We start from the raw sequence: 10,376 nt of genomic DNA, 5'->3' as shown, positions 1-10,376 counted from the left end.
TGGTTTGGAGTGAGTGAGAACAGAGAAACCCAAGCTGGCTTGGTCACATTAAGAAAAAAATGAAAATGGTGTGTACAAAATATTTTGCGGTGGAAGATAAAATGGTAATAGGTATATTATAGAAAACATGAAAGGTTCTGGAAGAGATATACTTTAGAATCTTGTGGACATCTGACAAGCTGCACATCAGTGTAGCTTGGCAACCTGCCATCAGTGAGTAGTACAGGCTGACCCATGTAACCTTGGAACTTGCTTTCAACATCATATCATTGAGTTACCATATGTGCAGTCTTCTGGTTTCCTGTAAATTCCTATCACTAAATAAAATGAACAAGGATGAGAAGGAGAAAGTGTCACACTTGCCAGTAGTGTTGAGAGAGAGAAAAATTTATCATGGGAAACTCTCACACTTGAGAAAAGTCATGCTGTCTCCTCATAAGTCATACAAATGAGATGTGTAACCTCTCACAGTGTGAAAAGAGAGCATGGAGCAGAATGTAGCCCAATAAGGGGTGAAGGGAAGTGAAATGTGGCATAAAGAGGAATTATGCAAAAACTAGCTATCCTGGGGGCATTCCTGTGAGTGCTCTTGTGAGGTATTACTAAGTTGGAAGCAATATATAGGTAGTCTTAAACATCTGAGTACAAACTAAATGGATGAAACACATGCTTCATTCTTCAATTGTATTTCCTGTTTTTTACTTGATGTACTCAACAAATTTTAAACTCTGCAGTGTTTATATAATAAATTTGCACTTTATAAATTTGTACACTGAAATCTTACATTTAATCTTGAAGGAACACAAAACCAAAGTACATTCCTTTCAGTTTATTTGTCAAAATAAGTCTTATAAATTAGTCCTATCACATGAATTCTTACAGCTAAGACTAAGAAAAGTGACTGTCAAACCCAAGTAAACATGGCAACTTCTTTAACATTTACTATATGCAAAAATATGAAGCCATTTGTTCAAGAACCTTTCTGAAATGTGAGACTAGTTACAGTGGCTGGATGAGAGTGCATCCTGGAGGAGGTGTCAAGGCAATGGGTGGGGCAGACAGTGGAGGGAGGAGGGAGGGGGAAAGGATGTCAAATCTGGCTGTGAGTCTCAGTACTAGCCACACCTCACAGCTCAAGGCAAGCTCAGACTTGCTGATAATATGTATGTATATGGAATTATGTCAGAGGGATGTACAAAATGACTGGCAAACTTATGTCACATTCAAGGTAAAGGGACTGTGATGCAAAATACACATTTTCAAGGAATGTGGGCCATGCAAAACAAGCCACACATGATTTTCAGTCATCTTGTAAAGATATACCAAAAATAATATACAGTGAGCCTATAGGCAGTCTTTGTGATAGTACTTCAAAGAGAAACTTGAAAAACTGCTCCATGTTTAAATGTTGTCACAGGCTCTGTATACTGGTGAGGCACTGCTTGTGATTAATTTGCTGGTGAACAGGAGAGGACTACTGCAACTGCCAGATTTCTTGATACCAGGACACATGACACCTCAGAGGTAGAGTGAGAGTTCACAACTGACAGTTTACCTCTATGGCAGACAGACAAATCACTTACAATTTACACTGAGAACAAAAAAGTAACTTTATATACACATAAAAGACCTTTCTGGACAGAAATCCTTAAATACTGCTAATACAATTTCCAGATCAGTTTTACAGGATTAGTGATCCACTAACACAAAGGCAGTGGCCCCTTATTGATCCCTGCTGCCAAATGCCTATCCAATTGAAGGGGTACTTCTAATTCAACTTGGATTTCATACCATCAATAACGTACAGTCAATCAAGTATGGGAGTTGCCCCACAAAGCTTCACATAATGGCACGGCATAGCAATTAATGGAATATATCTTTGCCAAAGGAAACATAATCTGGCCACAAGGTTCAAGGTAATAAGGCTACAGTTGCTGAGGAATGAGGGCACTTGCTGCAGCTTACAACTATACATTGTACCCTGAAATGCAATCTCTGGGGAGTGCTCCAGCTCTCCTGACAAAAGTAAGACACCAAATCTTTCGCCCACTACACTCCATTCCTCAACGAGGAGCTGAAACCTGCTTTGCTGCGGTCCATTCGCCACTTTGCATGTACAGATTTCAGGCTGAGTTGCAAGGAATACTCTCCTACAAGAGGTTTGTAAGTACTAATCCAATCAAAACACCCAAACAAGAGCAATGAAACTGTAGTCATGATAAACAACTCATGGCTTGATGGGCACCTTGCCACCGTAACTCTGACGTGTTGGATTTGTACTTAAGAGTCTAGAGATTATAAATAAATTTTGAGAAATTATGTAAAGGAATGCAAGGCTCATTTAAGTAATCTACTGTGGCCTTTGACACTGACAATCTTTAATATTTAATTATTTCTTCAGGGTCTGGATCTCTCTGTGCTGTGGGAAGTGGGGTCATGATAAAGATGATGATAATTGGGTCTTCAAACAGGTATATATATGGTCAGACAGAAGCTGGGATCTTCATTATCCCAGCATGGAAGAGTTAGTATGAAGTCGTATACGTACTACAATGCTACGAGAACTGATGCATTGATGCTGCTGGAAACTTGCATCCACTTGTCAAGAAACAAATAAAGCACGGCCTGATGTCTTGCTATCAAAAGTGTAACGGATCCAATGTTCTAGGCCTTGATGCTGACATTACTTGCTCTATCTGCTGTAACTGCAGGAATGCATCACCACAGGCATCTCACAGCATCTCAGTCTACCAGTGGCCATTACAATGACATTTAAATCAGAGATGGTTCTGCATAATGTTCTACATGATTCTTGGATTTGGCGACTCTCTGTTACTGCAATGACACACTGTGAGGGGATTGCCGGCATTGGCTCTATCAACAACAAGTATTTCCCTTCCTGCAATTACAAAAACTCTGATTTACATAGAGAAAAATGTGACCAAAATTACCTACATCATATACAATAATAATACTGTCCATAAATCAGAGCATTCACCAAAAAACTGGGCAGGTAGCAAGATCTTATGGTCTGCGTCTAGACAGCCACCAACCATCAACCTTGTAGATATGAAGCACCTATTCTCACAATGATTCCTGTCTCTGCTACAAATATTCTAACATCACATAACAAAACCTGGGGCTATTTCACTCACGTTTTCCAGTGCAGTCTTAGAAACAATTTTTACTAACAACTCAAATCTCTCTCAATGTAGCAATCAATCCATTTCATATTAATTCACTGAATGAGTCATGTTTCTTCCAACTTCACACTGCCTTATGACTGCACATTCTCATAAAGATTGTGAAATGTCATCAAAAATGTGAAATATGAGGCCATGATGTCAGATCTGAAGGTACTGTCATAGTTAATAGTTAAGTGAACTGTCTCACTCACTTAATTTGTGTTTAGCACATTCCCTCCATCTTAAGACCTCTGAACTGATGACAATGTTAAGTGTAAGGAGACTGCCACCGGATCAAACTTAAGATGAGGAAAATGCAAAACACTGGAAGGATGTGGCAAATTAACCAACTTCTAACTATGACTTAGTTACAAACAAGTCCTATTAAATTCACTGGGATCCAGGAATACACCTCTAACAAATACAGTTAACTAGACAGCTTTTGTGCAGATCTGTGGGTTGAGAACACAACAGTTGTAAAGAAGAGCCACCAGTGATTCTTTGGAAGTAATTTCTCTAAAAAGATTTCACACATTAATTTGTATTGTCAGGGTAAAAATGTGCGGGCATGACGGTGCATCACACTCATGACAGACAAGGTGTACAAAACCAATGAGCACTAAAATACAAATTAAATAAGGAAAAGTGCAAAATTTCACACATTTTTGGGTGAGATTTCATGTGATGCATGAATTAATTTAAACAAAAGCAATACAATGTAAGATGATAGAAGTAACAAATTAATAAATAATTGAAAAATTAACACAGGATTAGCAATCTTGCCTTACTAGCAATACCAATGCTGAGGCAGCAAGCAATGAATCAGGCTAATAAGGCCAAGTGAGTACAGGTGGAGAGTACAGTGCTTTATGTACATGAGCAGCATCCTTGAGTACTCAGGGTCACTGTCTGTGGTGGAGGCACCAGAGTGACAGCATGGATTGGTTAATGACCTTGAAATTCCCACCAACCATAGAGTAAGTGATTCCAGAAATTGTCTCAAATATATAAATGCAACTGTACCTCATAAACATTACTTTTCACAGTACTGTGCCATTAAGCATCAATACTTGTCACGGAAAACTTGTGTTCAGAGAGAGTATGTAGAGTAAGTGGAAGTGTATACTGTATAGTTATCTATGGCCACTATATTCTTAGGGAAATTTCTTTGGCAACAAAATGTAGTGCACTAAACAAAAAAATACTGACACAAGGATATATCTGTGGTTTGTTGATAATGTACAGGAGGCAAAGTGTAGCAAGCTCCCCGAGACAATGAGGAGGGTGCATGCAGGACATGAAGGAGGCAGCACACCCTCCCCAGGCCAGGACAGCTGTCACACTTTTGTTTAGGCTCAAAGCTTGCGGGTTTGAGATCAAGGAAGAATACATGAGGAACAAGTGCCTCAGCAGACTGCCTCTACTGACTAAACTCAACATTAACTCCTATAAACAAATTATATTAATCTATTGTGTGATATGTGACTGACAAATACAATGTAAGAGAAATGGTCAGCACAGGTGCAAAGACCAGCACTTTTGATTAGCTGTGTTGAGAGGTAAACTTGTCATCTTGCATTTAAGAAGAAAATATAAATTAAATCTAAATAAGATTTTGTCAATGATGAGATGCAGTGCCCAAACAAACGACTGCCAAAGGGTTGTTGCAATTCTCTTTCCCCGAGAGCAGAGGCCAGTGGGGCAGTCAAGTCAGGACTTGGGTGATAGGTGCTAAGGCAAGAGTACTAGTTAATGAGGTTATGAAACTCATAACTTTAAATATCTTGTACAAAATTAAATCATATCTAAAACTGACTTACATTGATAAAAATTATCTTATGTATTAAAACTAAATTTTAATCATAAATTAATCCACTTCATTAACCTATATTGTGTCACAACAGTCTACCCTTGCAGCACTTGTTGTACACAATATACCCAATGCACACCAAGATCCTCATTAGCTGTGAGCTAATAAATTAAGTGCCCACCTTCTTCAAGAGGTCAGTGCTTGTAGTTCCTCTTGTGAAACCGCAACCCACACTTCTGCTTGAAGCTCTTACCACAGGTTTCACAGGAGAAGGCCTTGAAGTCTGAGTGGCAACGCATGTGGTCGGTGAGACCTTCCTTGCGTGTGAAGGCTCGCCCGCAGATGTCACAGGCGTATGGTTTCTCTCCCGTGTGGATTCGTTCATGCTGCTTCAGGTAATCTTTCCTGGAGAAGCACTTGTGGCAATACTGGCACATGAATGGACGGTCACCAGTGTGGGTCTGTCGAAGGATGAACACAACTTAAAATTATCACAAGTAAACCCAGGCTGTATGTGTCAACAATACTCAAAATGGGTGAATGTTACAAACATGTTTAGAAGAAAAGTCTCACCTTAATATGGTTTGCCAAGTTATCCCTGCGCGTGAAGGACTGGCCACACAAGGGGCAGACAAATGGCTTCTTTTGTTCCCGGTCCCCATCCCTCTCCTCGTCCCCAGCCAGTGAGGAGGCTCGGGACATGGCTTCCCCAAACCCTCCAGGACCAATGATGAACTGTGTGCCATCCTCACTCAGGTCAACTTGAAGGAGCTCAGTCTACAGAAAAATTGCCACTGTATCATAAATGACTATGCATCTGGAGTGACTGCTATCATTACACACAAGATTATAAGATCAACTGGCTGGAGGATTGCAAGAGAGGTGTGGGATGGCTGGAGTCCCAACAGTAAACCTATGAAATATAAATAAACTTACTGTGGACATATCTGAGTTTGGGAGGGAAGAGTTAGACTGCTCACAGGCATCCACATCTGAGAACAGTCCATGGGAAAGTCCCTCTCCCTCTTCCTCTTCCTCCTCTTCTTCCTCCTCCTCATCTTCCTCTTCCTCCTCCTGCCCATCTTCTCCAGACATCCCCTCACCAGCTACACCCTCGTCCTCCTCTGGGTCACCTTCCTCCTCCTTTTCTAAGTCTGGGTGTTCAGTCTGTTATGATGGAGCAGTGTTGATGAAAAAGTAAATACTCTATCATGAGGGAGTTCTTTTAGTCAATATGCTGCTGGTGAAACTAATAAATGAAATATTCCACAAACAGGAATTGTGTGTACATGCTTAAAAAGTTTGAATCAAGATAAGTGATGGCGATAGACTATAATATCTGACAAGGAAAACAAGGATAGTTAGTCTTGCAAGTGCACTCATGTTGCCATCACCTTGATCTTGCTGGCATGGTTCAGCTGGGGGTCCTCACTGTTATGGCTACTGGGGACAGGGCTTGGGGAGTGAGGGACTTCCCCAGGTTCCATGTTTTCCCCAGTTCCAGTCACTGGCTCGCGCTTTATTCTCTTCAGCTCTGGCATGGTTGCTGGCCGACTGCGTTGTCGGTTGGAGAATTTGTGGGTCTGGGATCCAAGATCTGGCCGTGGTGTTAATTTAGGTGGATCATCTTTTCTACTCGACTCTGAAGAGGAAATTTTATAGAGGAATCACTAAAAAAGTTTCCTTCACTGGACAGCCTCTGTGTGTGTGTGTGTTATATACTCGTGACCCATGAGGCCATAGGCTGAGCATATTTGTACCATACCTTCTGGCCATCTTTGAAGACAAAATAAGACAGTTTCCATGTAATGTTAGAGTTAAAATACTAGTTATTCTCTCAGAACCACAAAATCCATGTGATGTTAACTACTTCTACTGCCTTTCAATATATGAAGTGTTTCTTTAAAAGATATTAAAGAGCATAAGAACTGTCAAGGTCCATGATTCACAACAAGCACTACATGTAACAATTAAATTCCATATCAAAATGAAGTACAATGGAGGGCCTACCAGCTGCTCTCTTGCGTTTGTTGCCCCGAAGGTGAGAGGGCGCCACGAGAGTGGGCGGATGCGAGCGTGGGACGGATGGGATGGAAGGCACAACTGGGGTGGTGGAAGATAAGGAGGAGGAGGAGACACGTGGGGAGTCATCCGGCACTGCCAGACCTTTAACCTGCAGACCCTCAGCTGTACGTAGCAGTGACCCCAGCTCACTCTGGGGCACATGCACCTCCCCCTGTAGGAAGACAAAGCTGAAGCTCTACCTTGGATATCCTTAAGAACTCTAAATCCTGGCATCTAGCACAAACATCATACACCATGTAGAGTTCATTCAATGTGCAAAATATAAAGCAAATTGATGCTAACCTTGTACATGAAGTCCAGCAGTGCCTCCATGTCCTTGGTTGAAACATCCTTCATGAAGACAATGGGGTGCTTGCAAGGGTTCTTGGAGAACATTTCCTTGAAGTAGTCGCTGCATGTTGATAGCACAAACTTATGGGCGGGGTACAACCTTCCAGCACACGCCAGCGACACATCCACGTATGCTTCCTATGAACAACATTTTATTTACTTAAAGTTTCTGGGAATATTCATTATTTCATATCAAAATGTAGTAAATAATTCGTCTAATAACATGTCAAATTTAGGAGCATCTTTTTACATCTCAATAGGTACCAAAAGAAATTAGCTGATAAATGGTCTGTCATCAAAAGGACCATGAAACAAGACATATAGACAGGCACATGATGGCTGACAGTTTTTTACACTTAAAACAGCTTAACACCACAGAACTAATTCTCCTTCAAATAAAAAAAAAATATTGCGATGTGAAAAAAAAGATAGTACATGACCACAGAGCAAGAACGTTACTGACTTGCTCCCGCAGAAGGGTGAGGAGCTTGGTGAAGATCGTGTTGTGGTTGTTCCAGCGCAGTGCAAGGTAGCCTTCCTCCATTGTGGTGGGTTATCCTGTGCCTGAAACATGTGTCATATTACTCCCTTGCTCAAGACATTTATGCACTACAGTTCCATAATCCTACTAAATACTTAAATAAATATACATGATTATCTGAATTTCTGACATGAGTAAATTAAAACTGTATATGATAATGATGGCTTCTCAAACCAATAAGAAGAATTGCCAGCATCAAATCACATTTCACTCAGGCATGACAGAAAGTCCATACATGAAAATCCTTTGTGAAATTATTTTTTTTTACTACTGTGTGTAGCAGTGACCCCAGTTCACTATGGGGCACATGCACCTCACCCTGCAGGATGACAAAGCTGAAGCTAAAACCACACTTAACAAGTAAATAATAAATCAAAATACATATATCACATATACATAAAGTAAAATAAAGATTTTTTATAAATACACTAAAACAAAAAATAAAACAATTTAAAAAATAAGACTACCACCCACAATGATGCATAAAAAGTATTGGTGTCTAGTTGTAATTATTAACACCTAAGTGAGGAAACAACAAAGTTGTGAGTTATGAAGTGCTGAGTATCTTCCAGCACCCTACCTTCACCTGTGTCTGATTTCTGGACCCATGTTTTGAAATGGGCTCTGTTTTCATAATAACTGTTCTCAGTTACTGTTATTACTTGGGTTCTCATGTTTTTTTTTTTTTTTCCTACTGATGATGCAGAACCCTTGTCACCAGTGCTGGAGTGCTGAAGCTTTCATACTGTAACCCTACATTCACTTCATATTCACTATATTCATCAGGTCTATACATCAATTATGGGTTTTGTAAGTTTTATGTATTTCTATAACCAATTTAAGTTATTCATTATTCCATAATTCAATAGTCATGTACGAATTGTGTGTGTGGTTCAACAAAGTTGCAACATTAATAACCTAATCTACAATGTATTGTTGTTCGAAGTTCCCGTCATATCATACCATCACATTACACAGCGTACGTATTAAAAAAAAAAAAAAAAAAAAAAAAACACAATCGATGAAATGTTGGAGCGCCCGGAAGAAAACCCCCATTCTTCAGGCACGGAAGAAGGCCTGGGCGGCGGTAGGTATTTCTCCCGTGGCAGCGGCGGCGGGTCGGGGTCAGCTAGGCGGTTATAATACCAGTGGTGGTCGGCGGGGCGGGTCGGGGCGAGGCGGGGCGGTGAGAGGCAGCATGGGGCCCCTGCACCCTCCCCGGCGCCCCGAGGCTGGGTGATGGTGGCGGTCGTCCCACACCATCCTGGGTGCCCTGGGTTACCCCTAAGGCGATTTCACTTCATTTCTCTTACCATGCAACAGGTTAGGGCTCACTTCTCTATCTGCTATTTTGCAAAGTAAGGTATCTTGCGTCGGAAACGGTGTGTGCGGAGGCTGAAGGGCGGCGGCTAGGATGGGCCGCAGGAATATGGCGTCCCCACCAGCACAGCTCGACTGGTCTCACCACCACCACCGCCGCCGCCTGCAGCGTCTCCCAGCTCCACTCCTCCCCCACACTTCCTTCCCCTACTCACCAGCCCACAACGTAAACATCCTGTGTCACAAACTCACTATAGGAACAGAAATGCGGAGGGAATGCGTCGAGAGAAATAAAAGGGCTTCTACGTGGCAGCAGGCGAGCGTCGGGTTCCTGCCGCCGCCACCACTACTACCACCACCACCTCCGCCGCCGCCGTCGACGGGCTGGGGGAGCGACGCCCTTCGATTATTTCACAGCTCACAGGCCTCCCCACACTTTCACGTCACACAGATGGGTGCACGGATGCAACGCTCACACGAAAATGGGGGAAAACACGCAGAAAACAGCCAGAGTAAGAAGATACCTGCGAGTGATTGGTAGCGGCGACCCAGGCAGCGGTGGGCGCAGCAGCAGCAGCAGCAGCAGGCCCCGCCGAGTGGACTGAGGAGCCACGCCACCGCCGCGCCCACGCCACCTGCCCCGCCACCATCACCCATACCCACGCCCTTGCTATCATATCATATCCGTGTTGTCATTAACATTTCTGCTTTATTCCAAACGATAAACTAACCCGCTGATCAGTCCATGTTCATATTGTAGGGTCTTGTTTTCACAAATTATCGGACCACGTGCGAGGACATTTTCTATGATGCTGGAGCAGTCCCGTTTTCTTTGTTAGTGTGTGCGTGCGTATGTGTGTGTGTATGTGTACGTGCGCGTGTGTGTGTGTGTGTGTGTGTGTGTGTGTGGCTCCTGACGACGGGGGGTCGCGGCCGCCGCCTCCCCGACCCCGCCTCCCCCGACTCTCCACCGCCCGAGTCTTGCTAACAAAGAACCCCGCCGCGGCCACCACCTGCAGCCGCCGGGTGGAGGCCCCACCACGCCACACCACGCCGAGCCGCCGCCCGCCAGCTGCCCCGCCGCCGCTGTTACATCACCACCCTG

The 10,376-nt window shown here is 42.9% G+C and overlaps 1 protein-coding gene across 4 annotated transcripts; it reads right to left on the bottom strand.

The window, feature by feature from the left end:
- Nucleotides 1-816: 816 nt before the first annotated feature.
- LOC135114745 (GDNF-inducible zinc finger protein 1-like) lies at nt 817-9,936 on the bottom strand. 4 transcript variants are annotated; one of them, XM_064030742.1, is made up of 9 exons: nt 9,796-9,936; nt 7,874-7,974; nt 7,363-7,548; nt 7,006-7,231; nt 6,390-6,637; nt 5,932-6,162; nt 5,569-5,772; nt 5,177-5,456; nt 817-2,899 (listed from the first exon to the last, which is right to left on the bottom strand). In XM_064030742.1, exons 2-8 carry the CDS (start codon nt 7,952-7,954, stop codon nt 5,190-5,192), a joined length of 1,443 nt encoding a protein of 480 aa, XP_063886812.1. In that variant the 5' UTR covers nt 7,955-7,974; nt 9,796-9,936; the 3' UTR covers nt 817-2,899; nt 5,177-5,189. The 4 variants fall into 4 exon arrangements, with proteins under 4 accessions (XP_063886812.1, XP_063886808.1, XP_063886809.1 ...); XM_064030738.1 differs by having other exon boundaries at nt 817-5,456; nt 9,796-9,935; XM_064030739.1 differs by lacking the exon at nt 9,796-9,936 and adding an exon at nt 9,524-9,718 and having other exon boundaries at nt 817-5,456.
- Between the last annotated feature and the right edge of the window lie 440 nt (nt 9,937-10,376).

The sequence above is a fragment of the Scylla paramamosain genome, chromosome 28, assembly GCF_035594125.1.
Source record: "Scylla paramamosain isolate STU-SP2022 chromosome 28, ASM3559412v1, whole genome shotgun sequence".
In the NCBI taxonomy this organism is placed as follows: domain Eukaryota; kingdom Metazoa; phylum Arthropoda; class Malacostraca; order Decapoda; family Portunidae; genus Scylla; species Scylla paramamosain.
The sequence above is the reverse complement of the archived record's forward strand: the minus strand, read 5'-3'. Positions and strand labels throughout refer to the sequence as shown.

Bases quoted from the DNA above. Each gene is read 5' to 3' on its own strand.
- LOC135114745 (XM_064030742.1), bottom strand. From the start codon at position 7,954: ATGGAGGAAGGCTACCTTGCACTGCGCTGGAACAACCACAACACGATC. The intron at 7,232-7,362 runs GTTAGCATCAAT...GTCTTCCTACAG, and splicing joins TGCTGGACTTCATGTACAAG to GGGGAGGTGCATGTGCCCCA. The intron at 6,638-7,005 runs GTAGGCCCTCCA...TTTCCTCTTCAG, and splicing joins CAAACGCAAGAGAGCAGCTG to AGTCGAGTAGAAAAGATGAT.